The 23,943-nt window shown below is 40.9% G+C and overlaps 1 protein-coding gene across 2 annotated transcripts in view; it reads right to left on the bottom strand.

The window, feature by feature from the left end:
* LOC109864514 (ER membrane protein complex subunit 2) overlaps window positions 1-23,943 on the bottom strand; it is a 60,387-nt gene that overhangs the window by 28,588 nt on the left and 7,856 nt on the right. For both annotated transcript variants that reach the window (XM_020452363.2, XM_020452366.2), the window contains exons 3-4: window positions 15,153-15,217; window positions 8,439-8,524 (exon numbers count right to left, since the gene is read on the bottom strand). In XM_020452363.2, the coding sequence (XP_020307952.1) occupies window positions 8,439-8,524; window positions 15,153-15,217 (151 nt within the window). The remainder of the gene's footprint in view (window positions 1-8,438; window positions 8,525-15,152; window positions 15,218-23,943) is intronic.

Raw genomic sequence — 23,943 nt, 5'->3', positions numbered from 1 at the left:
AAGCACACTGATTTGAAGAGTGTATACACAATTATTGCCTTTGATTTCTTTAAAGGTGAATCAAATCAATCTGTTCAGTTTCGTTTTAAAGGCCTTTCTTTTGAGCCGTGTAGAATAATAAGCTACCTTCCATTACATACAAGTCTGATCAGAGTTATATTCAACACAATGTGTGTTTTAAAGTTACGAGGAAACGGGGGAATCCATATGATTCTGTTTAAAATGAGTGAGTTATGAACTGTAAATATCAAACCATGCAGAAATTTCCTGGCAACAGGGAGGTGGGGAGGCGTGTTCACTTCACTTGTCATGTCAAATCATAGGTCCGCAGGGATGATTTTGAACTTGTTTCTTTTATTAGAGGCGAACTGCAATGCTAACGGTTTAGCAGCCAAAAAGCCGGGGCTCCATGATCAAAACCTGTTCTGCCCACCACAACCTACAACAGAAGCAACTCTGTTTCCCATTAGTAGTGAGCAGCCCCAATTCCAATGCCACTCCTTCACTCGCATCCACTTAATTACTCAACTGCACTCTGGGAGATTTCAGATGGCACCAGGCAACCACTCCTGAGCCACTTTGATATGCTTTATTTACTGGGGGGGGGGGGGGCTCAATGAGACACAGTGTGTGTTTGTGTGTCGGGGGTGGGGGGATAGTTAGTTGTTTGAAGCTGTGTCATTCCAGTGTACCTCCGCCTGAAGCCAATTAGAGGCCAGTGTGCCATTTATTTAATCTGACAGTGCAGGAGCAATCAATCTCAATTATCACATCAACTCTGACATAACCAATAAACGAGTCATGGTGATCAGGGGTGGTAAACAGATTGAATTACCCTTACTCCAGTTCCAGTCAAAAATACTGTGTTTATCTTCATCCCTTTCTGTTTTTATGAATCACATTTGCAGATTTAAAAATAAACAGTGCTTAGAAGAAACAAAGCTGAAACTGTGGTGGCATGTCAATATTTACAGGCAGGCAAGGCCTCGCCTCTCAGCTCGGAGACGAAAAGCACAACAAGATTATTATTTTTTTAAACAGAAGATTGAGGGACCCCCAGAATAGCAGTGAGAGCAAACCACTTCCTTCCCGGGGAATCCCTCGCTCAGGCTAAAAAGGGCCGAGCACTGAAACATTCACTTATTTTTTCTCCCCCCTTTTGCCAATGGTTGTTTCCAACACAAACAGAGAGCCCACCACACACACACACACACACCCCATCGTACCACTTAGGATCTACAGTACACCCTACCCCCCTTTACCACAGGCCTATAGGGTAAATTCTATTGAATTCAATCCCTTTTTGACAGCATCCCTTTTGATTTAAACTAAACTTTCCATACATTTGCCCATGGAAAAAGTGGTCAGAAAGTGACTTTTTGGACCTGAATGCCAAAACATTCAGGAGATAAAAAGGTGCTCAAAGTGCAAACATTTTCCATACCATGCAACATCCATGTCTTCATCACTGGAAAAGATCAACAGTTGAGTTTGAGCTTACAAAAAGTGGTCAAACTTGAATTATTTATTGAAAAAAAGGTTTTGTAATAAAAAATAAAAAAAACCTTTAAACGTCAATTATCTAAAAACACAAACTCCAGATTTCCTTCCATATTCACAAATGTTAAACTTAGAGCCTATTTCACATCTGAGGTTTTTGTGTTGTGCCAGCTATTGGTTGAGACACAACATGCTCTTGAATACAGGGTGAGCGCCATTTAGGGCTGACCCCATTTAGTCGACAGGTCGATTGTTTGTACTTCAGGGGTACCGCGGAGAAACATGCAATTGTTGGTTCAGTAAGTGAAAAGGCTTGGGAACCACTGCTCTAAGACATATAGTGTCTTCAGAAAGTAGTCATACCCCATGACTTATTCCACATTTTGTTGTGTTTCAGCCTGAATTCAACATGGTTTAAATCGATTTCTCACACAATAGCAAGGTGAAAACGTGTTTTTAGACATTTTTTGCAAATTGACTGAAAATGAAATACAGAAATATTACAGTCAATGCTTTGTAGAAGCACCTTTGAGCGGGGATTACAGCTTTAAGTCGTCTTGGGTATGTCTATCAGCTTTGCACATCTGGATTTTTTTTTACCATTCTTTCTTGCAGATTCTCTCAAGTTCTGTTAAGTTAGATGGGGAGTGGCAGTGAACAGCAATCTTCAAGTCTTTCCACAGATTTTCAAATGGGATTCAAGTCTGGGCATTGGCTGGGACACTTGAGGGCTTTCACATTCTTGTTCTGAAGCCATTCCAGCGTTGCTTTGGCTCTATGCTTAGGGCCATTGTCCTGTTGGAATATAAATCTTTTTCCTCTGGAGTAGCTTACGTCTGGCCACTCTCCCATAAAGCCCAGATTGGTGAAGTGCTATCGAGACTGTTGTCCTATTGACAGGCTCAGCCAAAGAACTCTGTAGTTCTGTCAGAGCAGTCATTGGGTTCTTGGTCACTTCCCTGTCCAGGGTCCTTCTTGCCCGGTTGCGGAGTTTGGTCAGACGGCCAGCTGCGGAGTTTGGGTAGTTCTATTGTTTTATACCCTTCCCCAGATTTACAATAACAGTCAAAAGTTTGGACACACCTACTCATTCAAGGGTTTTTCTTTATTTTTTGCTATGTTCTACATTGTAGAATAATAGTGAAGACATCAAAACTATGGAATCATGTCGTAACCAAAAAAAGTGTTTAAACAAATCTAAATATATTTTATATTCTTCAAAGTAGCCACCCTTTGCCTTCATAACAGCTTTGCATTCTCTCAACCAGCTTCACCTGGAATTATTTTCCAAAAGTCTTGAAGGAGTTCCTAACTATGCTGAGCACTTGTTGGCTGCTTTTCCTTCACTCTGCGGTCCAACTCATCCCAAAACATTTCAATTGGGTTGAGGTCGGATGATTGTGGAGGCCAGGTCATCTGACGCAGCACACCATCACTCTCCTCCTTGGTTAAATAGCCCTTACACAGCCTGGAGGTGTGTTGGGTCATTGTCCTGTTGAAAAATAAATGGTAACAGAATTTTTTAAATTATAATAATTTTCATTAGTTGATGTTACTGTAGGCTATATGTAAAAAAAAATTTTTTTAAAAAACACATTCATTCAAGCATTCAATACATTTTATTTGTAGAAATAGAGCCAAATATATTGATAAAAGTCAAGAGAGATTTACATGGTTATCAAAACGTCACGCCAGGGTAAAGCCTACACTAAACACAGCCCTTATTTTAAGTGTTTAAAAAAAATCCTATGGGAAAAATGAATGGTGGAAACCATTTCCCCCATTTGACCGCTAGGTTTTATGACACCTCCATTTTTTATTTATTGAAATTTTACCTTTATTTTACTAGGCAAGTCAGTTAAGAACAAATTCTTATTTTCAATGACGGCCTAGGAACAGTGGGTTAACTGCCTGTTCAGGGGCAGGCAGTTCGGGGATTCGAACTTGCAACCTTTCGGTTACTAGTCCAACGCTCTAACCACTAGGCTACCCTGCCGCCCCATTGTGGGGCTCCATTAGGCTTACTTAAGACAAAATCTTTTAAAAGTCTGCAGTATGGCAGCATTTCATTGTAGTTAAGGATGACGCCAAAAAAGAGGAATGCAAAACCTGCAAACAGCTTACCATATTTGGACAACAAAGAAGACATAACACTTGAAAACAGTAAATTAGCCTACTTTGTTTTTCTAGTTGAAGATTCTAGTTGACAGATTGTGTTTGCTTGTCAGAAGCCGCTGCAGTGGAGCTCTCCAAGGTGATGAACTGAATCTTCATTGAGTGCTTTCTCCCGCATTGGACAGCGATCGCTCTCTGCCATTCTGAAACACTCTTCGGTGAGCTGTTGAATTGGCGCAATCGTGATTTGCATGTTAAACAACATAACTCTTCATTTTCACTTGGCCTTCTCAAATATAGTTCAAACAAAACTTATCGTGTAGCCCATTGCTGGCAACTTCCAGAGCGTAATGGTAGAATCTGCGAAGGCCTGAAGTACCGAAAGTAACAATTCTAGTACCTAACCATTTTTCATGTTATAGTATCGAAAAAGAGTTTTTGGTATACCGTGCAACGCTAGCGTGTGCCGTTAAATTCTCTTCACAACAAACATAGGCTCATTCTGTTCAGAACAAGCCATGTCAACTTGTAACCCTACATCAAACATAGTGATCACAAATGTTGACATTGTACATGACATGGGTTTTAAGATTTGGAAATGTGAAGTGCACATTTGGACTGACGGATGTTTGGCTAGCTTGTATGACATCAATGAGGTATTTATTATAATCTTCAATGTCTCATCTTAATTTACAGCATTTCTCTCCCTCACACAAAAAAAAAAAAAAAGGCAAAAGTTGCCCAATTACTGGGAGGGAAGGGGCAACTTCTTGTCATGTGCGGTGCTCAAATTCAGAACGGCTGTCAGTCAGAGTTCTAGCATGTTACTGTACAGCCACTACGTTCCAATTTAGTCACTTATTAGTGCCCAAATCTTCCTTTTTAAACCCATATGTATACGAGTGTAAAGGGTTAAAGCATCAGACAAGCTCAGTACATAAGAGTTGATTTTATTCAAATACATAGGGGTGTGTCTATGGAAAAATAAAAGTATTAAAAAAAGAAAAAGAGGGGGAAAAAGGAGGAGGACAGCCCTAGTGTTATTTCAAGCATAGCAATATAATTCATATAATGGACAAATCCCTTCAGACTACAAAAATTTAGCCAGTACATCATCAAAATGTAAAATGAATTTACATTTTTATTTCTAATTACTGCCACAAATATGACACGGGTCCACCCACCAGTGAATTTCATGCCTTTTCTATTACAGTATCTACATGTCAATGATTTCATTAGGTTTCTTATGGAGGATTGACAGTATAATTTAAAATAACATATTCCAAGTCAACATTATCTGATGTGTGGACCTCCAACCATCTTTGTGGTACCATTTGAAAGTTTAAATGTTATTCCGATTTTAGTACATTTATCAGTCAAAACATGACAACCATCCTGTGTTCAAGAGAATTTTGTCTCTCAACTGATGGCGGGCACAGCACAAAAACCTTAGATTATGTAAAATAGAGTTTTTAATTAAACCTTTATTTCATTAGGCAAGTCAGTTCAGAACAAATACTTATTTACAATGACGGCCTACACCAGCCAAACCCGACGACACTGGGCCAATTGTGCGCCGCCCTATGGGACTCCCAATCATGGCCGGTTGTGATGCCTCTAGCATTGAGATGCTAGATTTTTTAAAGATTTACAAAAAAAATAATCATTATAAAATAGTGATCTTCAGTGAAGATGATATGGATGTCTCAATGCGTCAACTTTGAAAGGGAAATGAAAGGGAAAGGGGATACCTAGTCAGTTGCACAACGGAATGCATTCAACCGAGAACCTTTATCTCTTGAATGTTTTGGCATTCATGTCCAAAGTCACTTTCTGAGCACTTCTGCAATGGGCAAACACAGTTGAAGTCATACACACATCTTAGCCCACATGAGTAAAACATTTAAACGTGTCAACCCTTGCAAGGCCCCCAGGTGGTGAGGGTAGGTAACCACATCTCAACCCCGCTGATCCTCAACACTGGGGCCCCACAAGGGTGTGTTCTCAGCCATCTCCTGTACTCCTTGTCCACCCACGACTGCGTGGCCATGCACGCCTCCAACTCAATCATCAAGTTCGCAGACGATACTACAGTGGTAGGCTTGATTACCAACAATGACGAGGCGGCCTACAGGGAGGAGTTGAGGGCCCTCGGAGTGTGGTGTCATGAAAATAACCTCACACTCAACGCCAACAAAACAAAGATGATGATTGTGGACTTCAGGAAACAGGAGAGGGAGCACCCCCCTATCCACATCGACGGGACAGTAGTGGAGAGGGTAGAAGTTCCTCTGCGTACACATCACAGACAAACTGAAATGGTCCAACCACACAGACAGCGTGGTGAAGAAGGCGCAACAGCACCTCTTCAACCTAAAGAGGCTGAAGAAATTCACGCTTGTCACCAAAAAACACTCAAACTTCTACAGATGCACAATCGAGAGCATCCTGTCGGGCTGTATCACCGCCTGGTATGGCAACTGCTCCGCCCATAACCGCAAGGCTCTCCAGGGGGTAGTGAGGTCTGCACAATGTATCACCGGGGGCAAACTACCTGCCCTCCAGGACACCTACACCACCCGATGTCACAGGAAGGCCAAAAAGATCAAGGACAACAACCACCCGAGCCACTGCCTGTTCCCCCACTATCATCCAGAAGGCGAGGTCAGTACAGGTGCATCAAAGCAGGGACCGAGAGACTGAAACAGCTTCTATCTCAAGGCCATCAGCCATCATTAACATTGAGTGGCTGCTGCCAACATACTGACTCAACTCCAGCCACTGGCAAAATTGATGTAATAAATTAATCCCTAGTCACTTTAAACAATGCCACTTCATATAATGTTTACATACCCTACATTACCCATCTCATATGTATATACTGTACTATATACCATCCGCTGCATCTTGCCTCTGCCGTTCTATACTATCACTCATAAAAAAATCTATGTACATATTCTTATTTCATTCCTTTACACTTGTGTGTATAAGGTAATTGTTGTGAAATTGTTAGGTTAGATTACTCGTTGGATATTACTGCATTGTCAGAACTAAAAGCACAAGCATTTCGCTACACTCGCATTAACATCTGCCAACCATGTGTATGTGACAAATAAAATTAGATTTGAATACATTTAAACTCAGTTTTTCACAATTCCTGACATTTAATCTTTGTAAAAAATTCCCTGTCTTAGGTCAGTTAGGATCACCACTTTATTTTAAGAAAGTGAAATGTCAGAATAATAGTAAAGATAAATAATTATTTCATCACATTCCCAGTGGGTCAGAAGTTTACCTACACTCAATTAGTATTTGGTAGCATTGCTTTTAAATTGTTTAACTTGGGTCAAACGTTTTGGGTAGCCTTCTACAAGCTTCCCACATTAAATTGTGGAAGTGTGGCCCATTCCTCCTGACAGAGCTGGTGTAACTGAGTCAGGTTTGTAGGCCTCCTTGCTCATACACGCTTTTTCAGTTCTGCCCACAATTGTTCTATAGGATTGAGGTCAGAGCTTTGTGATGGCCACTCCAATACCTTGACTTTGTTGTCCTTAAGCCATTTTGCCACAACTTTAGAAGTGTGCTTGGGGTCATTGTCCATTTGGAAGACCCACTTGCGACCAAGCTTTTAACTTCCTGACTGATGTCTTGAGATGTTGCTTCAATATATCCACATAATTTTCCTACCTCATGATGCCATCTATTTTGTGAAGTGCACCAGTCCCTCCTGCAGCAAATCACCCCACAACATGATGCTGCCACCCCGTGCTTCACGGTTGGGATGGTGTTCTTCAGCTTGCAAGCCTCCCCCTTTTTCCTCCAAACATAATGATGGTCATCATGGCCAAACAGTTCTATTTTTGTTTCATCAGACCAGAGGACATTCCTCCAAAATCTACGATCTTTGTCCCCATGTGCAGTTGCAAACTGTAGTCTGGCTTTTTTATGGCGGTTTTGGAGCAGTGGCTTCTTCCTTACTGAGCAGCCTTTCAGGTTATGTCGATATAGGACTCGTTTTACTGTGGATATAGATAATTTTGTACCGGTTTCCTCCAGCATCTTCACAAGGTCCTTTGCTGTTGTTCTGGGATTGATATGCACTTTTCACACCAAAGTACGTTCATCTCTAGGAGACAGAACGCGTCTCCTTCCTGAGCTGTATGGCGGCTGCTTAGTCCCATGGCGTTTATACTTGTGTACCATTGTTTGTTTGTACAGATGAACGTGATACCTTCAGGCGTTTGGAAATTGCTCCCAAGGATGAACCAGACTTGTGGAGGACTACAATTCTTTTTCTGAGGTCTTGGCTAATTTCTTTTGATTTTCTCATGATGTCAAGCAAAGAGGCACTGAATTTGAAGGTAGGCCTTGAAATACATCCACAGGTACACCTCCAATGGACTCAAATGATGTCAATTAGCATATCAGAAGCTTCTAAAGCCATGACATCTTTTTCTGGTATTTTCCAAGCTGTTTAAAGGCACAGTCAACTTAGTGTATGTCAACTTCTGACCAACTGGAATTATGATAGTGAGTTATAAGTGAAATAGTCTAAACAATTGTTGGAAAAAATACTTGTGTCATGCACAAAGTAGATGTCCTAACCGACTTGCCAAAACTATAGTTTGTTAACAAGACATTTGTTGAGTGGTTGAAAAACTAGTTTAATGAATCCAACATAAGCGTATGTAAACTTCCGACTTCAACTGTATGTATGGAAGGTTTCGTTCAAATCAAAAGGGATGCTGTCAAAAAGTGATTGAATTCAAATGGATTTACCCTTTAGTCTTTCAGCCATGTTACAGTGAGAGACTGAAGCTTACTTTTCCAAAGCCTCCAGCCGCATGCCTGCTAATCGCTTCACTCGTTGGCTACCTGGAAACTGCCTCTTCAGTTCCTGTAGACAAGTCTGCAAGGGAAGTGGGCAGAGGGGAGGTGCAATTAGAGTTGGCTGGTTGCAACATGTTACAAAACGTACAGGACACATACACTTTCTACTACTTAAAGCCCCCATGCAGTCTTTGTAATTGTATTTTTAAAATCTGTATATTTCATGAAAATAACATTTGACATTTACATTCTAGTCATTTAGCAGATGCTCTTATCCAGAGCGACTTACAGTTACTGCACTTAGAGATTCTCCGGTACTTTTGTCAACTTTCTTGCCAGTAGTTCTGAAACTAGCACTTACGAGCCAAAAGTGGTCCCCTGAAAATTGTGTACTACTATATGTGCACCACGTCATTGCTCTCTCTATCGGTCGCTCTCTGATGTTTTCACTGTGCCGTTGGGTCCGCCCCGCAGATAACGCTGGGCGGGCCACTTGATAGCGGTCACTCAAATGAGAGGGGCTGAAGCTCATTGATGAGAACTCGAATTGCTAAGGGGCTGGCCCACATGCGGGGAAATGTAGGGGAAAATGCACAGCACAAAAACGGAAATGGTCACTTTCAAACTAGGGATTTCATGACCACCAGTAAAATGTATGCGCACATGACTTTGGATAAAAACATCTGCTAAATGGCATATATTATTATATCATGGCTAAATGAGGTAAAACAGTAATTCTCCTTCGATTATGCATGTATGACCTACACATTGACACATTCAGCCCTTAGACACCAAAGTGGCGAAGCATGTCTTATTGGCTGACTACACCGCTCGCGTCGCATGCACGAGCATTGAAAAATAAATGCTGAAATCTATATTATTCAATTATTGCACGCATGCCAAAGATGTCGAGGGCCAAGGGCTAAAATAGAAGTCAGTTCTACTTCTGACGCAAATCGTGCTGCAAGTCCTGCCTTTCCCATCTCCTCATTGGTTTATAGAAGCAGGTACCCACGTGCCATCTCGTCATTGGTTATACCCACATGAGTGACTGAAAGACAAACGAGGTCAGTGGCGGTAATGCACCTAATTTATGAAAGTTGCCAATCGCAATATAAAGTCAAGAGAAGAAAAGGCCTGGAAGGAGGAGAGATGACTAGAAATGATTTGGTTAACCGTTTTATGTGTGGATGAATTGGTGGAGTAGAGGACCTTGTGCATTTCAGGTAAAATAACAACTCAATGTTTATATCCCAGGACAAATTAGCTAGCAACAGCAAGCTAGCTAAATAGGACAAATTAACTAGCAAGTGCAAGCTAGCTAGCTAAATTGTCATAAATGTTTAATGCTTTTCGACCTGTCCCCAAATTTGTTTTGATTTCAACCGGCATGTGGTGATCGCGTTTAGTGTGGGGGGGACAAAATACATTTATGTACGATGGCGTACGCGCGCAGCCGGTTTGGGTTCCGTGTTTCAGATAGTTAGGTGAGAAATGTTTTAAATTTTAGTCATTTAGCAGACTCTTATCCAGAACGACTTAGTAGGGCCCTATAAAATCTGTTATATTTTCTGCCCGATTCCATTCAATTTCTTTCAAAATTCAATTTTCTCCTTTTTGTTTTTTCAGGTTTCAGTTTTTTAAAATAAAATAAAAAGTCCACAACAATGCTTAAACCACATCAGGACACCACTTTTTAGAACTGGGAGAGGAGAATTTAAAAAAAATATAGAAGAAATGCTGTATTTTGGGTGTAGTTACCCTTTGTTACAAGTGTGCATTTGGTAAACAACTCCGACCACAACTCTATCCTCCCGATTCCTGCTTATAAGCAAAATTTAAAGCAGGAAGCACCAGTGACTCGGTCTATAAAAAAAATGGAGGAATACACCACATCAGTCACTGGCTTTATCAATAAGTGCATTGAGGACGTCGTCCCCACAGTGACTGTACATACATACCCCAACCAGAAGCCATGGATTACAGGCAACATTCGCACTGAGCTAAAGGGTAGAGCTGCTGCTTTCAAGTTGCGGGACTCTAAACCGGAAGCTTACAAAAAATCCCGCCATGCTCTGCGATGAACCATCAAAGAGGCAAAGTGTCAATACAGGGCTAAGATTGAATCACACTACACCGGCTCTGCCACTCGTTGGATGTGGCAGGGCTTGTAAACTATTGCAGATTACAAAGGGAAGCTGCCCAGTGACACGAGCCTACCAGACGAGCTAAATCACAGCCTGACTAACAGGTGTCTGTATATAGCCTTGCTGCTCTTTTTTCACGTCTTTTTACGAATGTTTTATTTCTTTACTTACACACACCTTTTTTTACCATTGGCTAGAGCCTGTAAGTAAGCATTTCACTGTATTCGGTGCACGTGACAAATAAACTTTGATTTGCACCACCCAGAGACAGTTGTTTGGTTAGCTGTGTTTCTGTAGCGCTCATGTGATTGCAGAATGTACAAAACAAACGGCCACTGGATTGATGCAAATAATAATGGCATTATTCTGCCAGGTAGGCTACCTTGCAGTTAACATTTAGTTTAGAAGATTCTAGGGAAAGTCTTTCCATCTACCAGCAGACGATTATCATTAGCATTAACGCTAACGGCTACAAAGTGTAGACTAGACATACATGCACTGCACACAACAGAGGCATTCCTGTGCCTTTTCAGAAAGTTGCTGGAAAATAAGTATCACTGATGCATGTTCATATCTTATGATTAACTTCAGCAAATTAATACATGTTCTAATAAGTTTAATACATTTAGTTGATTTCCTAATAAGTTAAATACATTTTTCAATATTACTGAATTCCATTTTTTAAATCTGGATTCCGTCTGCGTTTTCCACAACGCAAATGTTATATGCCCTACAGAAAAAAAATCAAGACCTTTCGGTTACCGGCCCAACACTTAAAATTGATGGGAAGATGGATGGAGCCAAATACAGGACCATTCTGGAAGAAAACCTGATGGAGTCTGCAAAAGACCTGAGACTGGGACGGAGATTTGTCTACAATGGAATGGTTCAAAAATAAACATATCCAGGTGTTAGAATGGCCAAGTCAAAGTCCAGACCTGAATCCAATCGAGAATCTGTGGAAAGAACTGAAAACTGCTGTTCACAAATGCTCTCCATCCAACCTCACTGAGCTCGAGCTGTTTTGCAAGGAGGAATGGGAAAAAATGTCTCAATGTTCAAAACTGATAGACATACCCCAAGTGACTTACAGCTGTAATCGCAGCAAAAGGTGGCGCTACAAAGTATTAACTTCAGGGGGCTGAATAATTTTGCACGCCCAATTTTTCAGTTTTTGATTTGTTAAAAAAAGTTTGAAATATCCAATAAATGTTGTTCCACTTCATGATTGTGTCCCACTTGTTGTTGATTCTTCACAAAAAAATACAGTTTTATATCTTTATGTTTGAAGCCTGAAATGTGGCAAAAGGTCGCAAAGTTCAAGGGGGCCGAATACTTTCGCAAGGCACTGTACTTCCCAAATTTGCGCAAGGAGGCCAAGGGAAAGGCAGCCTTCGCTGTGCCTTTCTCCCTCCCTTCAAACTCCTTGACATGACTTGTGTATTTGAGTTTCTACCATATGCTGCCAGCTAACGGACGTCGAAAGGCAGTCAGAGAGCAACAATGAGCGCCAGCTCATCAAACAGGCTCAGGGGCAACTATGTGGAACTACTACATGCCTTGGCTGAAACAAATGTTAGCAACCCCGTTTAGAGACCGCCACCTGGTTTGGTTTTTGCTCATGGCCTATGATGGAATTTTCAATAAAACTGAGTCGCTCTTCCATGTTCTGCCGAACAAAGTGATGGATAGGAGTTTCTGCAGTACCCATAATCAGCGACACGATTAAAGCACTGGAACGGCAGCGAGCAATTCTCGCTGAAATGTGATGAACTGGGGCTGGCAGAAAGTGAAACTCGAAGTAAACAGCTGATCAGAGTAGAGAGTGGGACAATCAACTACAACGTACTGGACAATATCAATGTTCAGGTGAGAGCCCGGTTTGACCACTTCGGTAAAATTCATTTCTTTGGCTTAGTGGACTGCAACATTGTTCAAACAATGTCACAAAAGTTCAACACCAGCAACTGGTCATTGTTCAGAATAATCAGATCAGATTTTGTCATGCTGTGGGGAAAAACTCCATCCTGAAAGGCTGACACTCGAGGAGTTTTTTTCAAAAAGCTCTTACACTAAAGGGCATTATCATAAATTCACAATTTGAGTGTTATTTCAACCTCATAGTGAGGAAATATCATACAAAAAAAGAAAATAGACTTTGACCGCACTGCCCCTTTAAACACAAACAAATATATTGTATCCATGTAAAACATATGTGGTTTTGAGATGTCATATATGCAGTGTATTTTTGTGTGTGTTTTTTTTAAATGACGCAATCCAGTCCGCCCAGACCATTGAGAGGGATAGCTGGTTTCCATTCATGGGATCCATGATAAAAGAGCAACAACACGGTCCTGAAGAAATTATGTGAAAATCAGCAGCTGACGTGGTTGAAGACCATGTTGCCTTGTGGCTACCCACAATTCACCACTCGCTACCATAAAAAGGAGAGGCAGGATGCTCTTTTCGGTGAGTTTTTTTCCCCTCCCGTCTCTATGAGGGAACTGGAGTTTATTTTTTTCCACACACTCATGACAGAGGTGAGGAATGGTTATCGTCACGTCCAACGATATTCTGGATGAGATGGAAAATCTGTTCTGCAGCCCGGATCATTTGACCTATCCAACTACAGTCATGGTCTTTCTCACTGGGAGCAGGTGATTGGACATCTTCACGTAATCTCGTTTCGTCTTCGCCAATATTCTTTGCAATACATAGGGAATCCTTGCAAAACATCCTTATATACTATTTCCCCATCACCCATAAAATATATATATATATATTTTTTTAAATGTGTCACTCAATTGTAAGCAGGTAGGAGCAAAACAACTGACAGGACATTAACTAGACTTCAATAGTACATTTAGCCAGTTCAAATCAGTCCAGAATAGTGGGAAAATGCCATAGGTTCCTGTTCTTTGTAGTGAAAATGCACGTTTTGATTTAAATCAAGCTAAGCAAGAACACTTATACAGTGGGGCAAAAAAGTATTTAGTCATCCACCAATTGTGCAAGTTCTCCCACTTAAAAATATGAGGCCTGTCATTTTCATCATAGGTACACTTCAACTATGACAGACAAAATGAGAAAAAAAAATCCAGAAAATCACATTGTAGGATTTTTAATGAATTAATTTGCAAATTATGGTGGAAAATAAGTATTTGGTCAATAACAAAAGTTTATCTCAATACTTTGTTATATACCCTTTGTTGGCAATGACAGAGGTCAAACGTTTTCTGTATGTCTTCACACACTGTTGCTGGTATTTTGGCCCATTCCTCCATGCAGATCTCCTCTAGAGCAGTGATGAGATTTTTGACACTGGCCTACACACAATACTCCATAATGTCAAAATGGAATCATGTTTTGGGACATTTTTACAAATTAATAAAAAATTCAATGCTAAAATGTCTTGAGTCAAGTATTCAATCCCTTTGTTATGGCAAGCCTAAATAAATTCAGGAGTCATGTTATGGGTATGCTTGTCCTAGGCAAGGACTAGGGAATTCTTGGGGGGATAAAAATAAACCGAATAGAGCTAAGCACAGGCCTTATTCCTAGAGGAAACCCTGGTTCATTCTGCTTTCCAACAGACACTGGGAGAAAGCCTTTCAGCAGGCCACCTTTCAGCAGGCCAATTACCTAAAAGACAAGGTCAAATATACACTGGAGTTGCTTACCAAGATGACACTGAATGACACTGAATGTTCCTGAGTGGCCTAGTCTAGCAATGATCAACAACCAACTTGACAGAGATTCGTTTTTTGGTGTTTTTATAATAAATGTGACTTACCCAGAAAGACGGGCGGCAGGTAGCCTAGTAGTTAGAACGTTGGGCCAGTAACCGAAAGGTTGCTAGATCTAATCCCAGAGCTGACAAGGTAAAAATCTGACGTTCTGCCCCTGAACAAGGCAGTTAACCCACTGTTCCTAGGTCATCATCGTAAATAACAATGTGTTCTTAACTGACTTGCCTAGTTATATAAAAAAAATAAACATCTTTAATCACTGTCAAAGGTGATTCTGACATGTATTGACTTAGGTGGATATAATCAAGATATATTAATGTTCGATTTTTCATAATTCTTTTACAAATTGTATAATTTTTCTTCCACTGACTTTACAGATTACTTTGTGTAGATCATTGACTAAACATGACAATTAAATCCATTTTTATCCCACCTTGTAACAACAAAATGTGTAAAAAGTCAAGGGGTGTGAATAATTTCTGAAGGCACTTTAAGTAACACAATCTGTAACATATCTATTAGCTAACTCTGGGATGGCAGATGAATCAACAAGGAAAGGGGGAGTTAAACTCCATAAAGGTTTACAGCTAACACTAACACTGGTGTTCATCTATAGTGAGTTTTCTACACTCCCTTATTCCAACACTGCTCAGCAAATGGTTTTTCCAAAGTATAGACAGATGGGGTAATATTTTTGGCCAAATAAAAATATTTTCACATTTGGCAGCGGGGGTGACAAAGCAGCAATGACTGTGAGAGATGGATTTTGAGGTCGTTGAGCGTGTGTGGCAGCTGTCGGTAGTTCACTTACCCAAGCCAAATCATCCCGACTGCAGTCCAACGCAGCTATCATCACCTGCTCATAAATAATCCATACTGGGCACAGGAGACAAAGAGAAAAAGCACTGTTTTAATATTCCAGTACAGTGTCAAGTGGAACATCAAAACATGATCAATTGACACAGACTGTCATTACAGTATTAGTTCTGACTAACACAAGGTGCTTTCTTCTTGTTCTACTGGATCACAGGAAGGACAGGAGATGGCCCTTAAGTGATGCCTCAACAGGAATCGGGATTAGGCCCCATCTGCTCTCCTAGCATGCTTCTTTTCAACTGTGGTGCATTCACTTCAAAACTTTTTCACCTGCATTTGCATATGACAATATCTTGAACAGGGAAAATAATGTCTGCCTGCTATCTTGGCATGGTTTCCTACCAACCCAGAAACTCGTTAACACCATTCAGTCCTACAATAATGTCTGCTCTCTTAGCCCTTCAATCCTGGGGAATTGCTTTCAAGTATAATTTCTCTGCATTCTCTGTGAGAGCTTCCCATGTCTGGAATACACTGCCATCAGACACACATAACTGCACCACATATCACACTTTCACAAAATGCTTGAAGACATGGCTAAAGGTCAATCAGATTTGTGAACATGGTCCCTAGCTGTGTGTTGCCGCTCTCCATGTTGTCTGTTGTCTGTAGCTTGTGAGGTGTGGAAACACTTTGTTGCTTTTATGAATTTTGTCTTGCTGCTTTTTGTTTTATGTTGCTCCGTCTGTATGCTATGTCTTGCTTGTCCTATGTTGCTCTGTCTGTATGCTATGTCTTGCTTGTCCTATGTTGCTATTGTCTATATTGTAATTGTTTTTAATAACCTGCCCAGGGACTGCGGTTGAAAATTAGCTGGCTGGCTAAAACCGGCACTTTTACTGAAATGTTGATTAATGTGCACTGTCCCTGTAAAAATAAAAATAAACTCAAACTCAAACTCAAACTCTCCTCAATCCTCACAGTTTTCTTATTAATAATCATCAATATATGCTGCATAGAAATAAAACCATGTATTTAAAGGACTGGATGGAGAGTTCAATACAACAAAACAAACCGCTCGATTAGCCTTAATTTAGAGGATCAATCATGGTGAATGACCGTTGACCAAATTCTGCTGGTAGTCCAAGATTTTGTTCTTCACGGAAAATGTCCTAAACCTCATAAGATATTGGACAACTCCATACAAAAGACAACGCTTTGCAGTCCTTTCCAAAAGCACAAAGAAAGAAAGCTTACACGGCGGTCATCCAGGGCAACAGAATATTATGTCATTTCCCCTCATTTCGCTGTTACGGCTTATTCACAAGGCTTATCAATATAGCCAGATACATTTCATCCAGTGGTTTAGAAATAAAGATTAAATGTTTATTGAAGTGTTTATTCAAATCACTCAACTGTAACAGTAAAAGACAGTGATTAATAATAGGCTTGGCCAATGGATCCAATTAATGGAATTAATGCTAAATGTCAGACAAGTCTGTTTTGACAAGCACGCCAGACGTCCTCTGCCAAACGCTGTCTAACTGTCAATTGAGAAAGAACAATAAAACCCAACTCAACAAGAAAACTGATAAGCCAAAACAAACAAACGCCTGGAGTTTTTCCTTGCCTGTTTATGATTCCAGCTCTTGTTTTGATAATTGCCATCTTGTTTCACAGCCAATTTAAGAACTGGCTGTGGTTTCAATAAAACCGGGGCGTGTTAAGTGTTTACCCTGCTCTTTAAAGACTATGAATCATAACGACTACAAGGAAAAGAGACTTCCAGAGTCGTTCAGCAAGACTACCTAGTGAGAAAGGAGCAGACTATTATGTAGCCTAAAGGCAAAACCGAGTGTGCCGCTACTAACTATCACATATGGGTTCTTTTTTTTAATCAATAAGAGGCTTACCAAGCTTCTGCATCATTCAATTCAAAAGTTGAGTCACATTGGTGAGCCTACTAAAAATACTGACTAGGCCTAGGCTTCTGAGAACTTGTGACACATATTAAAGCTGGAATTGGAAGAAGGTGAAACACCACCGTTTGACCCAGCGTCTTTGTTATTGTTTTGTTGATGAAACGGAGGAGAGGAACAACCAGCATCGTTGCAATTATTATTATTTTTAAATGTCGCAGTACATATTCTGCTGAGGGGTATACTACAAAGTCGGATCCAGGAGTTAGCCAGCTAACAAGACTAAATATTCTGATATGTTTCTTTCAAAAAATGTAAGGTTAAAATGGGCAAGGTCTAATTGATTCAACAGACAAAAACACATCCAAGTTGTGAAATTAGCTATTTCTGGTTGCCTAGCAAAGATAGCTGGCTAACTTATTGATCCTGCTTTGTAGTATACCGCTCTATTCTAACATTGTCTGAAGTGACTATTTGTTATTATAACCCAAACGAACGTGGCAGTAACACCAAAAGGAGTCCAGCTTTAAAATATACTAACCTATACGGTTTGCCTTTTGAGGTGGGAATATATTATTTTGGATTAAAAAAAAGTCTTCAGGCTACACTAGTGCCTTCACAAATTAATCATAACCTTTGAATTATTCCAATTTTTTTGTGTTACTGCCTGAATTCAAAATGGATTAAATAGATTTTTTTCCTTACCCATCTACTGTACACACAATACCCCATAAAGATATTTACATAAGTATTCACACCCCTGAGTCAATACTTTGTAGAATCACCTTTGGCAGAGATTACAGCTATGAGCTTTCCACACCTGGATTTCTCAAAATAGGCTAATTATTATTTTCAAAAATCTTCAAGCTCTGTCAAATTGGTTGTTGATCATTGCTCGACAACACTTTTCAGATCTTGCCATAGATTTCCAAGTAGGTTTAAGTCAAAACTGCAACTCGGTCACTCAGGAACATTCACTGCCTTCTTGGTAAGCAATGCCAGTGTAGATTTGGCCAAGTGTTTAAGGTTATTATCCTGCTGAAAAGGTGAATTCATCTCCCAGTGTTTGGTGGAAAGCAGACTGTGCCAGGTTTTGATCTAGGATTTTGCTTGTGCTTAGCTCCATTCCGTTAATTTTTTTCTCCTGAAAAACTCCCAGGCCTTAAAAATGTGATGCAGCCACCACTATGCTTGAAAATATGGAGTGTTACTCGGTTATGTGTTGTATTGCATTTGCCCCCAACATAACACTTTGTATTCAGGATATAAAGTTAATTTAGAAAATGCAATAGGCTACAGTCAGACAGTAGAACGAATTTGACAGGGGTTGCTGAATTTTGTTTTGCCTGATTTAGACACGTTTCTGCTTATAATTTCCGACATTTTGGTGGGCTATTTGTTAGTCAACTTGTCTATAATAAGATACATGTAGCTTCTCTTTTGTCATTATATGTTGCCTTAGAAGACTAAATAAACCTTGGCTCAACAGAATAATGTAATAGATCGATAGAATACTGTTGTCAACTAGATTGAAGCATTCAAAGTTCTCTTTGTCATTCGCGGAGCAAAGACGTTTACGGACTGGGGAGATAATACAGTAACGCCCCAAAAAATTACAATAACCCCAAAAAATTTCCAAAATGACATCAGTTTGACCGGTAAGGAAAAAGAAAGCTGTGAAAACGACCTAAGGTGTTTCTGATAAGATTTCAGTTCAGCTTCGATGCATATTTTAAGTGGTTGAAATACTATCAGCTTTTATGATAAAGACATACCATCTGTAGAGGTGCTAACTGAGCATTGCATTCTCTCAAGATGTAGAAAGAAAGAAATCATATTTCTCACTCCTGTGCCCAAGTTCAAATTTTGCCAACATTTGGTGTATCATTTTACTGCAAGAAATGATTAATTCTGCAAGAGTTATAAATAAGGCTGTGTGAGAGGTTATAGACCGACAGTCAGTGTCCAGATGTCAGTTTCCATTCAACACATCTAAACAGTGGGCAGTTCTTGACATGCCATAGGCCTATTTAAAGTCCCGTCTTGTGACTGTCTCACAACACAACATAGCTGGCACTGCTATCATCCTCTTACCACATCACCAAATCTTTTCCAAATATTACATTTCTAGCCATCCCTTTTCTTAATCTCATTTTAAATATCATGTTAATCACTATTATTGCGCACAGAGTGAGTCCATGCAACTTACAGTGCCTAGAAAAAGTATGTGAAACCTTCGTAATTACCCGGGTTTATGCATAAATTGGTCATTGAATTTGATCCGATCTTAATCTAAGTCAAAACAATTGACAAACACAGTGTGTTTAAACTAATAACACGCAAATGATTGTAGGTTGGAAACAGAATGTGAACCCCTAGGCTAATGGCTTCTCCAAAAGCTAATTGGAGTCACGAGTCAGCTAACCTGGAGTCCAATCAACGAGATGAGATTGGAGATGTTGGTAGAGCTGTCCTGCCCTATAAAAACTCACAAAATTTGAGTTTGCAATTCACAAGAAGCATTACCTGATGTAAACCATGCCTTGAACAAAAGAGATCTCAGAAGACCTAAGATTAAGAATTTTGACTTGCATAAAGCTGGAAAGGGTTACAAAAGTATCTCTAAAAGCCTTGATGTTCATCAGTCCATGGTAAGGTAAATTGTCTATAAATGGAGAATGTTCAACACTGTTGATACTCTCCTTAGGAGTGGCCGTCCTGCAAAGATGACTGTAAGAGCACAACACAGAATGCTCAATGAAGTTAAGAAGAATCCTAGTTTCAGCAAAATACTTACAAAAGTCTCTGGAACATGCTAACACCTCTGTTGACGAGTCTACGATACCTAAAACAAGAATGGTTTCATGGAAGGACACCACAGAAGAAGCCACTGCTGTCCAAAAATAAAAAACATTGCTGCACATCTGAAGTTCGCAAAAGTGCACATGGATGTTCCACAGTGCTACTGGCAACATATTCTGTGGACAGATGAAACTAAAGTAGAATTGTTTGGAGGGAACACAACACTATGTATGAAAAAAAAGGCACAGCACACCATGGTGGAGGGAGCGTCATGGTTTGGGGCTGATTTGCTGCCTCAGGGCCTGGACAGCTAGCTATCATCGACAAAAAATTAAATAAAAGGCTATCTGTCCTCCAATTAACGCTCAACAGAAGTTGGGTGATGCAACAGTACAACAACACAAAACACAGAAGTAAAACAACAGAATTGCTTCAAAAGAAGAAAATATGCCTTCTAGAGTGGCCCAGTCAGAGCCCTGACCTCAACCCGTTTGAGATATTGTGGCATGACCTCAAGAGAGCGGTTCACACCAGACATCCCAAGAATATTGCTGAACTGAAACAATTTTGTAAAGAGGAATGACCGTTGTGCAAGTCTGATCTGCAACTACAGAAAATGTTTGGTTGAGGTTACTGCTGACAAAGGAGGGTCAACCTGTTATTAAATCTAAGGGTTCACATACTTTTCCCACCCTGCACTGTGAATGTTTACACGGTGTGTTCAATAAAGACATGACAACATAACTGTTTGTGTGTTATTAGTTTAACCAGACTGTTTGTCTATTGTTGTGACTTAAATGGAGATAAGATCAGATTGTATGACCAATTCAGGTAATTCCAAAGGGTTCACATACTTTTCCTTGCAACTGTATGTGACTTCAAAAAAAAAGTATTATTATATTTCACCTTTATTTAACCAGGTAGGCCAGGTGAGAACAAGTTCTCATTTACAATTATATCCTGGCCAAGATAAAGCCTAGCAAACAACAGCGTTGCACATCAAATAAACAAAACGCACAGTCAATAACACAATAGAAAAAAATATATATACAGTGTGCGCAAATGAGGTAAGATTAGGGAGGTAAGGCAATAAATAGGCCGTAGTGGCGAAGCAATTACAATTTAGCAATTAAACACTGGAGTGATAGATGTACAGAAGATGAATGTGCAAGTAGATACTGGGGTGCAAAGGAGAGAAAAAAAACAATATGGGGATGAGGTAGTTGGATGGGCTATGTACAAGTGCAATGATCTGTGAGCTGCTCTGACAGCTGATGCTTGAAGTTAGTGAGGGAGATATGAGTCTCCAGCTTAAGTAATTTTTGCAATTCGTTCCAGTCATTGGCAGCAGAGAGTTGGAAGGAAAGGCGGCCAAAGGAGAAATAGGCTTTGGTGGTAAACAGTGAAATATACCTGCTGGAGCGCGTGCTATGGGTGGATGCTGCTATGGTAACCAGTGAGCTGAGATAAGGCAGGGCTTTACCCAGCAGGGACTTAGATAGATGACCTGGGTTTGGCAATGAGTATGAAGCGAGGGCCAGCCAACGAGAACGTACGGGTCGCAGTGGTGGGTAGTATATGGGGCTTTGGTGACAAAACTGATGGCACGGTGATAGACTGCATCCAATTTTCTGAGTGTTGGAGGCTATTTTGTAAATGATAATCGCAGAAGGATCGGGAGGATAGTCAGTTTTACGAGGGTATGTTCGGCAGCATGAGTGAAGGAGGCTTTGTGCGAAATAGGAAGCCGATTCTAGATTTAATTTTGGATTGGAGATGCTTAATGTGAGTCTGGAAGGAGAGTCTAACCAGACACCTAGGTATTTGTAGCTGTCCACATATTCTAAGTCAGAACCGTCCAGAGTAGTGAAGCTGGACGGAAGGGCAGGTGCAGGCAGCGATCGGTTGAAGACATGCATTTAGTTTTACTTGCATTTAAGAGCAGTTGGAGGCCACGGAAGGAGAGTTGTATGGCAGTGAAGCTCGTCCGGAGGTTAGTTAACAGTGTCCAAAGAAAGGCCAGAAGTATACAGAATGGTGTCGTCTGCATAGAGGTGGATCAGAGAATCTCCAGCAGCAAGAGCGACATCATTGATGTATACAGAGAAAAGAGTCAGCCCGAGAATTGAACCCTGTGGCACCCCCATAGAGACTGCCAGAGGTCCGGACAACAGGCCCTCCGATTTGACACACTGAACTCTGTCTGAGAAGTAGTTAGTGAACCAGGCGAGGCAGTCATTTGAGAAACCAAGGCTGTTGAGTCTGCCAATAAGAATGTGGTGAGTGACAGAGTTGAAAGCCTTTGCCAGGTCGATGAATACGGCTGCACAGTATTGTCTTTTATCGATGGCGGTTATGATATAATTTAGGACCTTGAGCGTGGCTGAGGTGCACCCATGACCAGCTCTGAAACCAGATTGCATAGCGGAGAAGGTACGGTGGGATTCGAAATGGTTGGGGATCTGTTTTTTAAGTTGGATTTCGAAGACCTTAGAAAGGCAGGGTAGAATAGATATGAGTCTGTAACAGTTTGGTCTAGAGTGTCTCCCCATTTGAAGAGGGGGATGACCGCAGCAGCTTTCCAATCTTTGGGGATCTCAGACCATACAAAAGAGAGGTTAAACAGGCTAGTAATAGGGGTTGCAACAATTGCAGTAGATAACTTTAGAAAGAGAGGGTCCAGATTGTCTAGCCCAGCTGATTTGTAGGGGTCCAGATTTTGCAACTCTTTAAGAACATCTACTATCTGGATTTGGGTGAAGGAGAAATGGGGGAGGTTTGGGCAAGTTGCTGTGGGGGGTGCAGGGCTGTTGACCGGGGTATGGGTAGCCAGGTGGAAAGCATGGCTAGCCGTGGAAAAATGCTTACTTAAATTCTCAATTATCTTGGATTTATCGGTGGTGACAGTGAAGTGGGCAGCTGGGAGGAGGTTCTCTTATTCACCATGTCCCAGAACTTTTTGGAGATTGTGCTACAGGATGCAAATTTCTGTTTGAAAAAGCTAGCCTTTGCTTTCCTGCCTGTGTATATTAGTTCCTAACTTCCCTGAAAAGTTGCATATCGCGGGGGCTATTCGATGCTAATGCAGTACGCCACAGGATGTTTTTGTGCTGGTCAAGGGCAGTCAGGTCTGGAGTGAACCAAGGGCTATATTTGTTCCTGGTTCTATATTTTTTTTAAATGGGCATGCTTATTTAAGGGTGCCCGTGTTTACAGATTTGGGGTTGTACTTGGAAGGTTCATTGATCATTTGTATGAGATTGAGGGCATCTAGCTTGGATAGTATAACAGCCGGGGTGTTAAGCATGTCCCAGTTTAGGTCACCTAACAGTATGAGCTCTGAAAATAGATGGGGGGGGGGCAATAAATTCACATATGGTGTCCAGGGCACAGCATATGGTGTCCAGGGCACAGCATATGGTGTCCAGGGCACAGCATATGGTGTCCAGGGCACAGCATATGGTGTCCAGGGCACAGCATATGGTGTCCAGGGCACAGCATATGGTGTCCAGGGCACAGCATATGGTGTCCAGGGCACAGCATATGGTGTCCAGGGCACAGCATATGGTGTCCAGGGCACAGCATATGGTGTCCAGGGCACAGCATATGGTGTCCAGGGCACAGTCTATTTCAAGCAGCAACGGTGAGAGACTTGTTTCCGGAAAGGTGCATTTTTAGAAGCAGAAGCTCGAATTGTTTGGGCACAGACCTGGATAGTATGACAGAACTCTGCAACTTAACTCCGCCCACTTTGGCAGTTCTATCTTGTCGGAAAATGTTATAGTTAGGGATGGAAATTTCAGGATTTTCGGTGGCCTTCCTAAGCAAAGCAGTGAGTAAAACAAACTTAGGGAGGAGGCTTCTAATATTAACATGCATGAAACCAAGGCTTTTACAGTTACAGAAGTCAACAAATGAGAGCGCCTGGGGAGTAGGAGTGGAGCTAGGCACTGCGGGTCCTGGATTAACCTCTACATCACCAGAGAAACAGAGGAGAAGTAGGTTAAGGGTACGGCTAAAGGCTATGAGACCAGGCTATTTAGACCAGGTGAGGTCACTACGTGT

Source organism: Oncorhynchus kisutch, linkage group LG2 (assembly GCF_002021735.2).
Source record: "Oncorhynchus kisutch isolate 150728-3 linkage group LG2, Okis_V2, whole genome shotgun sequence".
Taxonomy (NCBI): domain Eukaryota; kingdom Metazoa; phylum Chordata; class Actinopteri; order Salmoniformes; family Salmonidae; genus Oncorhynchus; species Oncorhynchus kisutch.
The sequence above is the reverse complement of the archived record's forward strand: the minus strand, read 5'-3'. Positions and strand labels throughout refer to the sequence as shown.